Source organism: Coffea arabica, chromosome 6c, assembly GCF_036785885.1.
Source record: "Coffea arabica cultivar ET-39 chromosome 6c, Coffea Arabica ET-39 HiFi, whole genome shotgun sequence".
In the NCBI taxonomy this organism is placed as follows: domain Eukaryota; kingdom Viridiplantae; phylum Streptophyta; class Magnoliopsida; order Gentianales; family Rubiaceae; genus Coffea; species Coffea arabica.
Window position 1 is genome coordinate 7,309,144 of NC_092320.1, and position 17,620 is coordinate 7,326,763.

General features: G+C 39.7%; 3 protein-coding genes across 3 annotated transcripts; 1 reads left to right on the top strand and 2 right to left on the bottom strand.

Annotated features, from left to right (window-relative positions):
• Positions 1-4,388: 4,388 nt before the first annotated feature.
• Positions 4,389-6,415, top strand: LOC113692384 (protein LATERAL BRANCHING OXIDOREDUCTASE 1-like). Its single transcript, XM_027210783.2, has 4 exons — positions 4,389-4,716; positions 5,018-5,265; positions 5,411-5,738; positions 5,867-6,415. Exons 1-4 carry the CDS (start codon positions 4,480-4,482, stop codon positions 6,119-6,121), a joined length of 1,068 nt encoding a protein of 355 aa, XP_027066584.1. The 5' UTR covers positions 4,389-4,479; the 3' UTR covers positions 6,122-6,415.
• Positions 6,416-8,164: 1,749 nt separating this feature from the next.
• Positions 8,165-10,463, bottom strand: LOC140003848 (arogenate dehydrogenase 2, chloroplastic-like). The gene is made up of 2 exons (XM_072052528.1): positions 9,177-10,463; positions 8,165-8,531 (listed from the first exon to the last, which is right to left on the bottom strand). Exon 1 carries the CDS (start codon positions 10,330-10,332, stop codon positions 9,193-9,195), a length of 1,140 nt encoding a protein of 379 aa, XP_071908629.1. The 5' UTR covers positions 10,333-10,463; the 3' UTR covers positions 8,165-8,531; positions 9,177-9,192.
• A 1,019-nt stretch (positions 10,464-11,482) lies between these two features.
• On the bottom strand, positions 11,483-17,620 carry LOC113692385 (pyrophosphate-energized vacuolar membrane proton pump). The gene is made up of 8 exons (XM_027210786.2): positions 17,088-17,620; positions 14,587-15,161; positions 14,127-14,506; positions 13,593-13,679; positions 13,174-13,504; positions 12,401-12,811; positions 12,094-12,153; positions 11,483-11,981 (listed from the first exon to the last, which is right to left on the bottom strand). Exons 1-8 carry the CDS (start codon positions 17,332-17,334, stop codon positions 11,775-11,777), a joined length of 2,298 nt encoding a protein of 765 aa, XP_027066587.1. The 5' UTR covers positions 17,335-17,620; the 3' UTR covers positions 11,483-11,774.

A 17,620-nucleotide genomic window follows, 5' to 3' on the forward strand; every position in this document is an offset into this window, starting at 1 on the left:
TTTGCTGGGGAGTGTAGGGGGCAGTCAGTTGGTGCTCTATGCCTGCATCTTCACAGAATTTGTTGAATTTTTTTGAGGTAAATTCAGTTCCATTATCGGACCTGATCACCTGTATGCTGCAACTACTTTGATTTTCAACCCAAGCTTTAAACTTCCAAAAGATGTCAGCAACCTCAGATTTGAATTTCATGCAATAAATCCAACACATTCTAGTGTAATCATCAATGAAGAGAATATAAAACTTACTACCATTCAAAGATAGTGTTTTCTGAGGTCCTCCAACATCTGTATGTATTAATTGCAGCTTGTGTGTAGCTCTCCACGTTGTACTTTGGGGAAAAGAAAGCCTTGATTGCTTCCCATATTGACAAGCAGCACAAGTAGGAAGCTCTTCATCTAACTCAGGCATACCTTCTACTAAGTTGTTTTTCTTCATGAACAGCAGAGCAGCATGATGAAAATGGCCCAATCTCTTATGCCAAAGCGCTGCATCATTAATTTCTTTGTGTACAGCCGCTTGCTCCTCTCTCATCAGATCCAAAACAAAACTTTTGCCCTTCATTTGAATTCTGAACATTTCTCTTCCTTCTGGATCTTTAATTATGCAGCTTTTATCCTCAAATAGCACCTTATAATCTTTTTCCAACAACTGAGCAATACTCAAAAGATTTTGATCAATTTCTGGAACATATAAAACATCAGAAATTAATTTCAAACCTGTGTACCCTTCAATTGCCACTGTTCCTATGCCTTTTACAGCAAGGTAAGCTCCATTTCCAATCCGGACTCTAGTGGTAGTAGTTTTATCAAGCTTTCTGAAAAGCTCTCGATCATAAGTCACGTGGTTTGTAGAACCACTATCTATAAGCCAGCTTTCCATGGAGCTATTAGTAGCAAAACATGAAACTGCAAACAATTGCTCTTCCTGAGATTGATTCTCAGCAGCCTTGGCTTGTTCTTGTTGCTGTTGAGACTTGCATATCTTTTCCACATGCCCTAACTGACCACATTTGTGACATCTTACATTTGGGTTCCACCAACACCTTTTCTGCGGATGATTGGTTTTTTTGCAATAAGGGCAAAGTGGATAAACTTGAGATTTGTTATTTCCAGGCACCTTTTTGTTGTTGCTCTTGTTCTTGCCCCTGTTGTTGTATTGTGATATGGCTTGAAAGGCACCTTCCACCGATCCTTCTTGCCTCATCAGCCTTCTTTGTTCTTGTGCCTGCAGTGCATTTAACAACTCTGCCAAGGTGATACTCGACATATCTTTTGAGTTTTCCAAGGCCGCGATTGTAGCCTCGTACTTTTCAGGGATTGTAACTAGAATTTTTTGAACTATTCCAGAATCAGAAAAATCAGTACCAAGGAGTCTTACTTTATTGACTATGTCAAGGAGTCTGTCGGAATAGACCTTGATAGTTTTTGAATCTTTCATCTTTTGCATCTCAAATTCTCGAATCAAGTTCAACACTCGCATCCCTTTGATTTTTTCATCTCCTTCATATTCATTCTTCAAGAAATTCCAGATCTCATGTGCCATTTTCAACGTCATGATTCTGGTAAAGATTGTGGATGTGACAGCTGCATATAGACTTGCTCTGGCTTTCGATTTCCTTTGTCTCCTCTCATTATGGTGTTTCATTTGAGCAACTGTTGGATTGTTTGGAAGAGGAAGTACTTCATAATCATCCTCTACAGCCTCCCACAAATCATTTCCACCAAGATATGCTTCCATTCTGACAGCCCACATTTGATAGTTTGTTCCATCAAATATAGGAGGTCCAAGTTGATAAGTAGAGGAAAATTCTGGATTCATTGTAATAAGGGTAAGTGTTTAAACTCTCTCAATCCTCACAGATCCCTCAAGATGAGAGCTCTGATACCACTTTGTTGGGTATTAGAGCAGAAAAAGGTAGAGCAAGAGTGAATACGGCAGAAAAAGGTAGAGCAAGAGTGAATACGTATTGCAAAGTGAAAACTAACTGCTGCAATCTGTTAGCAGTTCCACAAATCATACTATTCAACAAGAACACTCTCTTTTTTGCTTTATCTTCACTTAGATTATCATTTTCCCTCAAGAGTATGCTCAACTAGTATTACTTCATTCATGTTTATCACTTGTGTGCTTTTTTAACATTCAAATGTTGAAGGATGACGCCTACTTTTGATCTGCCACTATTATGCTGTGAAGTAATTCACTCGATTCTTCTTTGTGATGCCTACAGTTTCAATTCTGAGTCATCTTGAATTAAAGGAAATTGCGTTTTGCTGCAGGGAGAATATTTGAATATTCAATGAAGTTAAAGCTGTTGAATTTGGATGAAACAGCTTCCTGAATCAGTTTGGTGAACGTGCATTATTGCTTACAAGATTGAATTTTTATCCACCTTGTCCGAGACCAAATAAAGTTCTTGGCCCCAAACCTCATTCTGATAAATCTGGAGTCACTGTACTATTGCAAGATGATGAAGTTGGAGTCTCCAAATATTCAAGGACAGTCAGTGGTTCAAAGTTCCCACACTATCTAATGCTTTAGCTGTTCATATTGGTGATCAAATGCAGGTAGCTATTCCTCTCTGTTTTCATGTGCATTTTCTTAGCTTTACTCCTCGAAAATTTGCTCTGATCCTTTTCGTAATTGACAATGTGACAGTTTTGACGAGGCTTAATCTGATTCCATCTACAACCAAGTAGACCATAGTTTTTCCAGAAATTTAATTCTATACTTCTTCATACGTCAAACTCTATCTATTTCCCTCAGTATCTGTCCTTTATGTCAAGCTAAACCAGCAAAATAGAGAAGATGCGTAATTTGAATTCTTTGTCTTATGAGTCATGTCATGTGTGCAGATAATGAGTAACGGGATAATCACAAGTCCAGTGCAGAGGGCAATGACAAACTCTGAAAAGCTGAGGACATCAGTGTCCATCTGAAACGAAGCAGAGCGGGACTTGGAGATTGGTCCGGTCGACGGACTGTTAGATGAGAAACATGCAAGATTGTATAGAAATGTCAAAAATTATAGTGCTATAAATCTGTGAGTGCTTTCAGAAAGGAGAGGTAGCAATTGTAACTGTAAAAGTTTAGTTTCTAGTAGAATGAGTGGAAATTTGATGTTCAGCTACTTCTGGGATCAAATCCATAAACATTTATCTTTCACATTATGGATTCGAGGTACCTCTCCGCCCTTTCCTGGGAAAAGTAATGCCTGCTCTATTTGGTCTTAGCTTCTGCTTTTTCCATCTAAATATGCCATTTGAAGAGTACAAGAAGCATCTCTAGTCGCTTCGCCTTTGGCCGTGCAGGAAGGTGATCAAGGTGTAAATTTTGGGCCATTCCATCACCATGTGACGACTCATCCACAATTTTCAGAAATCGAGGAAATATTATACTCTCTCGTCCCATTTTGATAATCTTTGTTTTTTTTTCATACAGTTTAAGAAAAAATAGTTAACTTTGTTGGAACAATCAATTTAGGTAACTATTTTCCTAAAATTCCCTGACATTAATTAGAGTACAACTTTATGGAAACTTGAATTGATGATAAAAAAAGAATCAACACTCATTAAATAGGGTAGGTTTATAATAACAACTTACATTGAATAAGGGTATTTTAGAAAAATTAAAATACAACTACATTCTTCAATTGAAAAGTGGATTACAATTTGGGACAGATAAAAAAGGAAAACTGGACTATCAAAGTGGGGCGGAGGGAGTATAAACCCTACCGAAAACTGTGTCATACACTAAGCTAAAACTTTCATAGAACAATGCTTAGAATATTGGTAAATCTTGTATATTGCAATAGTTAATTAGTGGCTAAGATTAACTGGGCTCATTAATCAGTTAAAAGATATCTTGAGTTGATCAATTTCTCTACTCGCTCCAAGCTAAACCAGATACTGTTTGACACGTATTGCTAGTAAAGAAATACTACCATATTTCAGCTGTGTGAGAGTCATATGATAATTAACCACCAGCCTCTGGATTGGTGGCTATTAGCCACCATTAAATCATTTAAAACTTGGTGGGGTGAGAGGCGATCCCACTAATTGCCATATTAAGTAGCTTCTTAAAAAATTTTAGTGTATTCGTCTGATCTAATAGTAATTCAGTCCCTAACAGTTCCCCTATTTCTTAGATTCAGTTGAATCTCTCTTTTTTATTATGATAATATAGAATACTATAAATGAAAGTGACGATTGATAAATATATATATATATATATATATAAATATATATATATATATATATATATCGTATGGTAATCATGCCATGATTGTAAACTTATTATTTCACTTCCTGCTATCTTTACATATTTAAAAATTGACATCAGTATTTGACCTTTTAGCCCTTTTCTAATTTAAATGTAAATTTCTACCTTCCAAATTATACACCTTATTAGAGGCCTGGCTTTGGCTTTAGATACTTTTGATACATATCTGTAACTTTTGCAAAGCACCAAGCGGCACCGTCATGGCTGGAGACTCAGAACTTGACCCCTACAGGATGGTTCAGGAATTGGCAGAGGATGGTGATGAAATTCCAGAGAGATTTATATGCAAAGATACTCCTTATGGGCTCATAACAGCCTCTCTTCCGTTGATGGACATCCCAGTTATTGATCTTAGTCGTTTGTCATCTTCATCAGCTACAACAGATGAGGAACTCGAAAAACTTCAGTCAGCTCTGAGTTCATGGGGTTGCTTTCAGGTTCAAATTCATTGTCAAAATAACCTGCTGCACTTACTGATCTCGGATATTGTTGTTGTTTTTAGTTGGCTTGTTCAAAGCTTGTCTTTTTTGCCACCTTTAGCCTGCCTCTCAGAAGTTTTGATATGCAAAGTTTCATCTCCTGATTCTGTTGAAAGTATATGGAAAATAGCGCAATAACTTTTTCATATTCAAATTGCTGCCTCTTTTTGCGAATATGTTTACACCTTCTCCTCTGCCTTTCTTATGGATGTCAAGAGAATTTCTTTGTTGATACTGAAAGAATGGCATAGAGTTTCAGGTTATAAACCATGGAATAGAATTTTGCTTGCTGGATGAACTGCGAGAGAATGGCAGACAATTCTTGAAGCTCCCTATGAAAGACAAGCAGAAGTATGCCAGAGCAGCAAGTGAGATTGAAGGTTATGGAAATGACATGATTTTGTATGAGAATCAAACTCTGGATTGGACAGACAGAATTTACCTTTTAGTGAGTCCAGAAGATGGCCGAAAGCTACAATATTGGCCTGAAGATCCCAAATCCTTTAGGTAATTATTTTTCAATTTTAAGTTAAATTTTTGGCAAAAGCAATGTTTTTAATCAGTCTGCAGCAAATGCCTGCATTTCCAAATGACCTAGTATGCTAGTATCGAATTGACATGATGCTTTCGTTGGTGCTGCTTTTTCTAATAGGGTAGTTTTAGAGGAGTATACAACAAGGGTGAAAATGATAGTTGAAACTCTCCTCAAGTCGATGGCAAAAGCACTGAACTTGCCAGACAACAGTTTTCTGAACCAATATGGAGAGAGGCCAGTTATGTATACTAGATATAACTTCTATCCCCCATGTCCAAGGCCTGATCTTGTTCACGGAGTGAAACCACACGCCGATGGCTCAGCAATCACCGTACTCCAGCAGGATGAAGAAGTTGAAGGCCTTCAATTCCTCAAGGATAATCAGTGGTTTCGAGTTCCAATCAGGCCTCATGCGCTTATAGTTAATGTCGGTGATGAGATAGAGGTAGTGCCAACATGTTATTTTATGCATTTGTACAGTTAAATCATCGTATTCAAGCTTCAGTGACTACTTTGGTGGCTTGGTGATGTTTCTGATTAACATTTCACAATGGACAACGGGGATAAGTGCAGGTAATGAGCAATGGGATCTTCAAGAGTCCGTTGCACAGGGCTTTGACAAACTCAGCGAAGGAGAGGATCTCCGTGGCTACGTTCTGTTCACCAGAAGTAGGAAAGGAGATTGGATCAGTAGAGGAGCTCATCAATGACAAAAATCCTAGATTATACAAGACATACAAGACAGTGAAAGACTACCCTGAAATTTTCTTCAAGTACTACCAGCAAGGCAAGAGGCCAATTGATGCTGTTAAACTATATAGCTCATAAAAAGCTAACCTTCATGCACTTGCGGCATGAAAAAGTGCAGAGAACCAAGTGTCATGCAACGTTGAGTTGCTGGTTGTTAATGCTATTCTTCTACATTTTGGGGACGAAGAGGTTGTGGACCTGGTCTGATCATTTCTTTTCAGTTGCTGCTTCTTTTTAATGCTGTTCTTATACATCTTGGTGACGAGGAGGTTGTGGATTTGCTAATCTCATTTTGTAACTGGAATTAAATAGGTGTGACATCCTTCTGTTTATTCTCCATGTCATATAAAAGAATCCATTTTCCTTTTATCATTGACAGACAATGGCTTGTTATCTATCATATTGGATTTTCGAGCATAAGCAACAACTAGGAAAAGCATATGCTCTGTTGGGCTTGCCAGCAATGCTTGGAATGCAACAACAATTACCTAGAAGATAGGAGCTAGGAGAGAGCAGAAATCGTCTTGTTAAACTACTAGGCTTCATATCGAGTCTTCAACTGAGGCAACGACAAGGCCTGGAAAAAATTAGTACTTGTGAAGAGCAACTATAGAGAACGTAGAAATAAGCACTCTATATTTATAGTCTCTAGTATATGTGCCTCGCATTTTGATACATTCTGCGGAAACTCCCATTGCCGAATAAGAAACAAAATTTTCTTGCAAAGACGTTCTCTAAGATCAAGCGGACATAGCATGACTGAACATGGAGGGTGCTGCAGGTGGAGGAGGAAAATCTGTATGTCTCCAGGATTGTGGGGAGAATAGTTGAAGGTAGCATACAACAAGGGCATCATGTCGGAATGCAATCGTGATGTGATGACTGATCTATACCCATGAGAAAGACGCGAAGCATGATCTGCAATAGAAGTAGTCAAGACAAACATAAATGGATTAACAACTGAAAAGATGACTAACAAACCAGGACTAACTCATACTAAATGTATCTGGCACAGCAACGGCAAATTAATCATACAAAATCTTACAGGCTTCTGTCGTTGCGCGGGCAGATGGATGCTAAACTTATGCAGGCGTACACAAGCACATGGCAAGCGCAAATCTCCTCCTCCAAAAACTGTTGCATGAAAATAGATTTCCAAGATTCCATTTAAGGATGAATGCAGGCAGGCTTCGGGACTTTGCATTTGCTATCTTCAAGATTCCCAGAAACTCAATCAAAAACACACCCGAGCATACACGTAGAGGACCCATGAGATTATTTGACAGAACAGTTCTCATTTTTCTTGCATAATGTCACAAGGAACCCCGCAGATGTTTGCAAGTTCACGATCCTGGAAAAGTTTTAAGCCGAATGGCTCCTTGAAGCTTCTTTTTGATGTTCTACCTTGACACCAGTTAACAGGAGCACCAAGAAGAAACCTCCTTGGCTCTGTTACTTCACAAGTGGAGACTAGATGAACAAAAAAGCATACCGTAATTTGAGGTATATTCAAAGGATACTGCCCAAAGCTGTACGCAAACAAGTCCATGGATTCAGCAAATTTAATCAATCCTCTAGCAACCCAAAGAAACTTCTACCATTTGTTACCAAGGTCACTAGCAGGCAGACATATGTGGAGGAAAGGAAGGAAAAAAAAAAGTGCATCTACGATTTGCCTCTTTTAATCAATTCCAATTTGTCAGACAAATGTCTTTCATCACATGGTAGTTATTGACTTTCACACCAATCACAAATCTAAATCACAATTTCAAAATAGTCGAAAATAATCAGACCACCCAATATTGCTGGTTCTCAGAATGATTCATCAGCAAAATCACAAATGATGCAATACATGCCTTTTCATCTTCCACAAACTTTCAAATGTGGGATTTATATCACAAGGCTACCACACCACGATTACATACTACTACATAGACGAGCAAAAATACAACAATCTTTATGTCCATTGCCTGGGACAGCAAAACCAGCTTTAATAGATAACTACATGACATGCGAGTGAGGGTCGAAAAGAACACCATACTAGCACGGCAGACAATTTTTTAAAGACAAATCCCCAACTGAAAAGAGCACCAATACAGCTCATATACTTAGCACCAAGTCACCAACCACAAGCCCTGGAAAAATTACATATTCAGTTGAAGAAAGCATAATTCTAAAAATCCGACGATACAGGACCTAGTAATAAGCACTCTATTCAAATACTCTCTATGATGAGCAACTCTCATTTCCATACAGTCTACAACCACTCCCATTGGCGAATAAGATACAAAATCAAATGGAGCTAACATCGCTACAACTCCAACATGAATGTAGCCCCCAGAACGTGGAAGGTGCAACAAATGGGGCAAAATCTGTATGCCTACTATGTGGGAAGATTAGTTGAAGGTAGCATACAAGGGCATCACACACCACTGGAATGTAATGATGACCACTGCATCCATTGCATCGAAAACACACAAGGCAGGATCTGCAATGCAATAGTCAAGACAAACAAACATTGATTAACAACTGAAAAGATGACTAACATACTGAGACTAACTCATGTTAAATGTACTAGATATAGCAAATGTCATCCAAATCTCACGGGCATGGAGGAGGCAGATGCACGTGAAACTTGTGCATACATACATTTGCACATAGCAAGTGCAATTTCCTCCTTCAAAAACAGTGGCATAATAAGTCTGCAAGATTACTTTGCAAGGGTGAATGTAGAATTCGAGTCTTTGCAATTGCCATCTTCAAGATTCCCAGAAACCCAATCAAACACACATTAATATATTCAGATAAATGTAGTTTGCTAAAGCAAGAATACACGAACAGAATACAAGTGGCAAATACATCGCGACGTAGCAACATCAACCCCGTCATCAGACAGTTAAGGGAACATAAAATTGCAACATAATTACTTGAAATTCTTACGAGATACACATATTTAGATACTTTATGATGAAATATCGTTCGCTAAAGCGAGAAGTCACGAACAGAATACAAGTGGCAAAACTAGCAGTTTATCATATAGAAAGATCATAACTTCAACTGCAACAGACACCCTAAATAATCAAGAATAATTGATATAATGAAAAGTTCAACTTCCAAAAATGGCAAATTCTACCCGCAAAGAATTCCTCCTAGTTGTTATTAATTTCAACAGTATTCGTTTTAGGAGGTGGAAACGCAGCCACATTGTTAGGCAGCTTCGACAACACAGGCCCCTGCACGCCTTCTTCCACCTTCCCAAACAACTGTTTCCTCAAAACCTCATGCAAATGCCCAAACAACTCCTTCTTCAGACTCTCAAATGCCAAATCTAACCTCTCCAGCTGCTCCATGGAATTCTTATTGTACATAAACAACCCATAGTACAAATCAAAGCTATCCTTAGCCGTATTCTCCACCAAATCCAACAATCTCTCATACCCTTTAGTATTAATAGGGGTAGTCTCCAAACTCAACTTCTCCAAAACTCTTCCCACTGTATGTGTAATGAACTGCGATCCAGCCGCATATTTATCGTGCTCGGCGCAGCTCATTTCCACCATCCTACACCCTTCCTTCTCAAAAATCTGCAAGAAATCCTCAACCCTTGCCTCCCTAGACTTCTGGGGCCCTATCCTAACTTTATCAAACACAAATGTGAGGCCCGTCCAACCATCCTTTCCGCTCTCTGGCCCAAACATGGGATGAGTACAGAGGATATCGAAATGACTAGGGAGGTACTGGAGGAAGATATTTTTGGGGAACTCTTTGACCGATAAAACGTCGACGAACAGGGTATTGCGTCTGAGTCTTTGAATTGGGAGGGCTTTGAGAACTTGTTCGGTGTGGATGACGGCAGTGGAGAGCAAGATCACGTCAGGGTGTTGTTCGCAGAGGTCATGCGGGTCGGCGTAAAATGATGCCCCGAGAGACTGGGCGACGGAGGAGTGGTCGGAACGGGAATTGGCCAGTACGGTGTGGCCTTGCCGGATGAAAGCTTTGGCAAGGAACTGGCCGAAATTACCGAACCCAATGATGGCAATCTTGAGCGCCGTGGACTGAGAGAAGCGGCGGGAGAGTCGGGTTTCGTAATCGTAAGGTTGAGCTGCGTCGAGGGCACGGATGAGAAGGGCCGAGGGGTGGCGGCGGCGGGAGAGCTGGAGTAAATGGAAACAAAATCTGCTGTGGCGGTGATGCAAATGGTGGGAACGGGAGAGGGGAAGCTGGCGGAGGAGGGGGGAATGGGCTGTGGATTGAGAGGAGGTGGGCTGTATAGGGGAAATGGAGAGCATGGTGGCGTGTGCAGAAATGGAGGCGGCAGGGGCAATGAGCTATTAACAAAATTAGGACATGGGTTCTCAGCTGTATAAAGTTGACGACCCTGAATGGATGGGAAGTTAAGGACACGTACGCATAATTTAGTACTAGTAGATTTTAGTTTCTGCAGGCAGCGTTTTGTTTTGTTTTGTTCTGCCTAAGAAGAAAAAGAAATATGGGGGCGGGGGAAGAGAGTTTTGTCCGGATACGCAGAGATGGTGTCTGTCTGATGCACGTGCTTGGGATTAATGATCCACTAATCATCCAGTCCCTCATGCCTAACAGTTCACACACTTTTTTTGTTTTTTTTTTTTCGTTTTTGGGGTTTCAAAAAAGTGTCCCTGAGGAAGAGTAAACGATTAAGACTCCACACACAGTCTCACTCCCCCAAAAATACAACACGGAATGATCCCATTATACTTTTCTTTTGTTTGGAAGTAATTTGTGAATTCAACAATCTTCACGTGCTATTCAGCGATGGAAATAAAAGGGTAGATTTTGATGCATACTGCTTCAATTTTGATACTATTAGGTGTATTGCCTTTGGAGGAGTGTCTGGCATTGGTTTCTGGTTGGAGGGTGGAATGTGCCTTGAATGACTCTTGTACGTTAGTTGGTGGGAGGCGGAGATTCAAGGAACATAACTTTGCATTCCCGGTTAGTTGGCGCCGGTTCAGACTCTTAATGCAGAATGGGAGGAGAGGAAGAAATCGATGCTTTTGATAACTGCACGCGGGCATGGCGGCGTTAGGTGGGTTTACCAACGCTTGTATGTACCTCTCTCTAAGCAGGGAAATGAATAAATAAGAGAAGGCGGAGCCCCGCCGGGGGGGGGGGGGGGAGGAAAAAAAAAAAAAAAGAGGATCAAACGCTTGACGGGGAGTAGGACAGATTTTGCCAAACACGATCAAATGAAAACAAGGAGTGAAACACGTTGGGTAATTAGCGGTCGGATACTAAAAGGCACAACCAACGAAGAGCAAATCGCAAGACCCCACCGTCTTTTTCCCGTAGAGAGTGCAATCATGACATCTCACAAGCTGCCGACAGTGGTGCAAATGTTATCAAGCATCCTGACTGACTCTTAAGCACGACTGCGCTACAGAGAAATAAATGCAGTCTATGTGCAGTAAAGATTTAAGCTGTTCATTTACTCGAAAAAGAATATTGATGCCGGCCCAGCTCTTCACAGAGATTGACAATTATCATCATCATCACCATTAAACCTCTAGTAAAAACTTCTGCCCGCAAACCTAAGCCTTTAAAAATTTCTTCAATTTTGAAAACTACCAAAATGGAAGACAAAAGTAAGAAGAAGATGATGAGGGCAAGACAACGAAGTGGGACTTTCAGGTAAGATCGTCAGACAGACAATAATTAGAGGCAGATCCTCTGTAGTAAAGCTCGCGCTCCTATTCTAGAAGATCTTGAACAGCAGGCCACCGTGAGTGGCAAAGAAGGGAGCAAAAACAAGTGATTCGACTGCCATTAGTTTGATGAGAATGTTGAGGGATGGTCCAGATGTGTCCTTGAGAGGATCACCAACGGTGTCACCAATCACAGCTGCTTTGTGTGGATCAGATCCTTTAGGCCCCAGACTTTTTGCATGATCGGACACACCAGCCTATCAATGCAAAATCATTACAAACAATGGCATTAGGAACCTATACTATACATGCATGAAACTTTAAAAAAAAAAGAGAGCGACAAAATGATATCCGATACGGGAAATTTACCTCAATATACTTCTTGGCGTTGTCCCATGCACCACCAGTATTAGATGCAGAAATAGCAATCTGTATACCAGACACCATGAAACAAATCATCCATGGAAGAAGCAGATGGGTGATGGAGTGGGCTATAATATTAAGAGGCAAAAACCAGATGGATGGACCACACCATTTAAAGCAGTTATCTTGTGATAATTCATAACCAGCGAGAAATAACTTCTATAGTGCACATTCCTCAGTGCAGGCACGTCCTATATTGCAGCATACTCTTAAGAGGTACATAAATGATAAAACCCATTATTTCTAACATTACCTGTACACCAGATACAAGAGCTCCAGCAAGAACACCAGAAAGTGTTTCCACACCAAAGAAGATCCCCACAATGAGGGGTGTGAGCATGACAAGAGCACCAGGAGGAATCATCTCTTTGATAGAAGCATCTGTAGAAATCTTAACGCATGTGGCATAGTCAGGCTTGGTAGTACCTTCCATGAGACCAGGTATGGTATTAAATTGCCTGCGCACTTCCTCAACCATCTTCAGAGCTGCGCTCCCAACACTTTTCATTGTCATGGCAGAAAACCAGTAAGGAAGCATTGCTCCCACAATCAAACCAATAAAAACTTTGGGTGTCAGGACATCCACAGTGGAAATCGCTGCCCTGCTAACAAAAGCACCAAAGAGTGCAAGGGAAACAAGAGCAGCAGAGCCAATTGCAAAACCCTACAAAACACGAAGTGAATTCAGATCAAGCATGTCATCTTAAAATTTTTTGATGCATAAGCCTAAGACTAGAATGGGAAAAACAGGTAGTCCATGGAAAATAAGTGGTTAAATAAAATTATACGGATCCATTAATAGCCTTTTGGATTGTGTTTTATTTGGAATATTTTTACTGTAGTACTTTTTGTGATGTGATGTGTGTGAGATAAAAAGATAATTGGGAAGATAAAAAGGTGTATTGGAAATTGTAATGATGATGTAAGCAGATAAAATTGGGAAAATAAAACACAATCCAAACAAACCCCTTATTAAATAACCCATTTATAGATCGAAAGTTCTCAACAGAAAAGAGTGTCGTTTACCTTTCCAATGGCTGCAGTGGTATTGCCTGCAGCATCAAGGGCATCAGTTCTCTCACGGATTCTGTGGCTCATACCAGCCATTTCAGCAATGCCTCCAGCATTATCACTGATGGGTCCATAAGCGTCTATGGCTAATCCAGTAGCTATGGTGCTTAGCATTCCAAGGGCTGCTACTGCAATACCGTACATCGCAGCAAAGCTAAAGCTCACAAAAATGCTGATTGCTATGGCAAAAATTGGAATAATAACAGATTTGTAACCCAATGCTAAGCCAAAAATAACATTTGTGGCAGCTCCAGTGCGGCAGGAATCGGCAACATCTTGCACAGGGCTAAGAAGATGAAAAAAACAACCAACTTAGGGCTATATAAATATCAAGCTAAACAGGAAGCCTAAACATTACTATGCTGGATAGATACCTGTAAGCATTGCTGGTGTAGTACTCAGTGATGAAGCCAATAATAAGACCAGCCCACAAACCAACAGCAACACACAAGAATAGTTGCCTGCAAATTTATATCACATTAGAGATTGAAGGCTGCTTCTGGAAGATTTCTAATTTATTTTTCCTTCTTTAAGAATTGTGATTGGGTGCTTGACAAATGTGAATGCAAAAAGCAAATAACTTAAAATCCAGTACTTGAAGAAAAAACAAAAAGAGAACTGAGAACGAGCAAATCTGAGTGCTCAACAAACATAAATGCTGAGTGAAATACATAAAATCTCATTAATTTAATACAAAGGGAAACAGCAAACAAATGAATGAGCAAGACCAAAACTTTAAAGCTTTTGTGGAGTCTTCTCCCCACATAAACAGTTTTGACAACTGAAAATGTCCTTTACAATGCTAAGAAAATGAGTGAGCGAGCTAGAAAAGGAAAGCTACTAGCAGTAAAAATAATCCAAAATAGTAAAAGCCAGAATTCTCAAAACTCAAAGAGAGACAAACTTACCAGTTCTGAACTTCCTTCTGGACCCCAAAGTTAAATATGGTGAAGGAGGATGGGAGGGCAATCCAAGATACAATTGCGATACCGATAGTCATCAAAGCTGTGGAGATAATAAGTTGCTTCTTCAATGCTGGCTCAATATCCTTCACAGCCTTGACTTCAAAGAAATCGGTGGCAAACAAAGTGGTGATCAAACAAACAAGAATACCAACGGAACTGATCAGAAGAGGATACAGCATTGCAGTCAAATCATGATTGATTCCAAAAGAAGAAATTGAAGCAACAACAAGAGCAGCACAGGATGATTCTGCATAAGATCCGAAGAGATCAGATCCCATTCCAGCAATATCCCCAACATTGTCACCAACGTTGTCAGCAATTACCTGAAATGATCTGCAAGTTACCACTGGACAAGAAAAGAAGCTCATGAAATTCCAGGGGCCATTTATCAGAAATAACCTACCGCTGGATTCCGAGGGTCATCCTCTGGAATGTTCCTCTCCACCTTACCCACCAGATCAGCTCCAACATCAGCAGCTTTGGTATAGATACCTCCACCAACTCTTCCAAAAAGGGCCATTGAAGATCCACCCAAACCATAACCAGTTATAGCCTCAAACAGACCTTCCCAGTCATCACCATAGTACAACTTGAAAAGGTTGATGGCAATGAACAATACTAGAAGACCATTTGCGGCAAGAAGGAAACCCATCACTGCACCAGATCTGAATGCAGTAATAAAAGCCTTACCAACTCCTTTTCTGGCCTCCAAGGTGGTTCTAGCATTTGCATAGGTTGCGATTTTCATTCCAAGAAACCCAGAAAGCACAGATGTGATAGCACCAAGCAAGAAGGATACGGTACTGAAGACAGCAGTTCCAAGAGCGGGCTTGCATAGTTTGGAACTGTCATATGTACAAGCCTGGCTCTTTGTGCTGAACCCCTCCACAGAGCCCAGGAAGACGAAGATCAAAATGGCAAAAGCAACCATGAAAACACCAACATACTGATACTCGGTAAAAAGAAAAGAGGTTGCACCTGTCAGATGAAGAGAAAATAAAATCAGAACAAGTAAAATACTCCAGAAAGGTTACAGCTCAATAAATGATTTAAGGTGACGAAGGGTGAGATCCATGCACAATCTCTTGGAAGAAGGAGAACTCAGATTACTAGGGATTATCCCTGATCACAACATCCATACAGCAAGGACAAAACAGAGGCACATACTCAAATGCTGGAAAAAAGCTGAAACTTGAAAACAGGGGCACATACACTAGATTTTTCATGCAATAAGCTAGGAATGAGGATAACCTTGCTCAGATATAACCTCTAAAAGTTTGATGGCAACAGAATGCAATGAACAGTACATTCTGCTGTTTGATCATTGATTGATACATGTTAAAGAACTATACAGTAGATAATACCAGAAAACATATATATGCATCCGATTGAAATTATTCACTTAAGTTGGAAAAGGACATGCTCATGCCAGGATAAGCACAATAGCAGAATATCATGCAATGCCATATCTTCTAATGCCTACTATTATTTCATCATACATCTTCAGAGTTACTTTTTCTCCCTCAGACTTTCCATATGCAACTATCCCCATGCTCATGGTGCACCAAAGAAAGTGAAATAGGGGCAAACTTTTTCCAAGGAGCTGCTCAGATCAAACTTTACATTTCTAGATCCATTATAAAAAGGAAAAGACGACAGCCCACAAATCTGACTCCTACTTGGAGTTAGCTACGGATATAAATGACATGCATGAAGGTGACGTTTAATATGGTTTTATATTAACAACAAGAACAATAAAAATCCAATATGAACACGAATAATTAGATATAAGAAACATAATCAAACCAACAATCATTGACCAGGAAAGACTAATGGGAAGAAATAGTGTTGCAAAATTTGTTCTTTAGTTACCAAAGGGGCCCGAGATATTAAGAACTGACTGACTTCATTCCGCAACTAATTAATCTTAGGTAGAATAACATCACACTAAACTTAATTTACACAATAATAAAAGACCAAAGACTAAAGCCTAAGTCTGCACACACGTATCTATCCAATAAATGGACATCAAACCAGCAGACAATCATGGCGTCAACCACCAATAAAATTTAAGGAAAGAAAACGAATCTTTTTGGGCATCCCCACATATACCACAACCAAGTGCACCAACTATTAACACCCCCAGAATTAGAAAAGAAAAAAGAATGAAGGTGGATCTGAAATCAACCAAAGGAAAAAAAATAATTGGAGATAAAGAAAAAAAAAAAAAAGAAAGTAGATAAGTGCTCAAAATTTCCTTCCCAGAACATCTTCAAATCTCAGCAAATGTAAATAAAATATTTTTTCTAAGGCAAAACATAAAAGCGGAAGAAACGAAACATTACAAATACAAACCTTTTAATGGGAGAAAAAAAAAAACCTTTTTCTTTCCATTTTTTTCCGCTAATTATATTATAGCTACTGGAACGTTCCCAAGCTTCCAAAGAATTCAGGTCAGAAGCCTATACAATTTATATTTTACAGGGAAAAAGCAAACCGAAAAAATAAATAGTTGCACGTAAATTTTTTTTAACTTTCAGACTAGAATCGAAGACTACACCAATAAAAATCATCATTTTCAGGCATATGCGTAACCAATTTTGCCTCTAAATTTATTGAAAGCTCAAAGAAGGCAAAAAAATTGTAATAGAAATACCGGTACCATAGAAAAACCTGCGATCACCAAATTACTTCCATAAAATCAGCTGTCAGAGATCCAAATCTCACCTCACCGTGCACATCCATTACAACGTATATAAATAAAATTTAACACTTACTTTTACACAATAAAATTGCGTATGTATTCATATTTATGCGGGTTGTGCATGTTTTATATGAAACACGTGTGTGACAAGAGATAGTCTAGATACATGAATTGTTAGTGAAATGATTATGTTGCTATACCTTCCGAGATGGCGTTTTGGATGTCGGCGCACTTCTGGACGATGCTGTCGCCATTGATGCCCTCCTCTTCCTCAATAAGAGCCTCAGTGAAGCCATTTTTGCCGTCGGCGCCAGCATCAAACTTGTCGTGAGAGAGCTTAACTTTGGATACGAGAAGCCATTGGACAAGCGCAAAGATGATACCAATCACGGCACATACCGGAATTAGAATCTCCGTCGCAAGATCTGGCAATATCGCCGCCCCCATCCTCTGTTTTTTTTTTCTTTTTTTTAAAAAATTTTTTATTCCTAAACCACGGAAATGAGCTCTGTCTCACGCCGTGGAATTGAAACAAAGAAAAAGGGAGGAAGAAGGCGAGAAGATATCGGAGAATGAAGGAATGAATTTTAACGGCGAAATTTGCGGTAGCCCAATGGACGCTGGACGCAAAGCACCGAACGGTTTGTGCGCTTGATTAAGTATTGGGGAGCGGTATTTATATGGTCCGAATGGCGGAGGTGGTTCTGGTTTTTTGTTGGATATTCTAATGGAT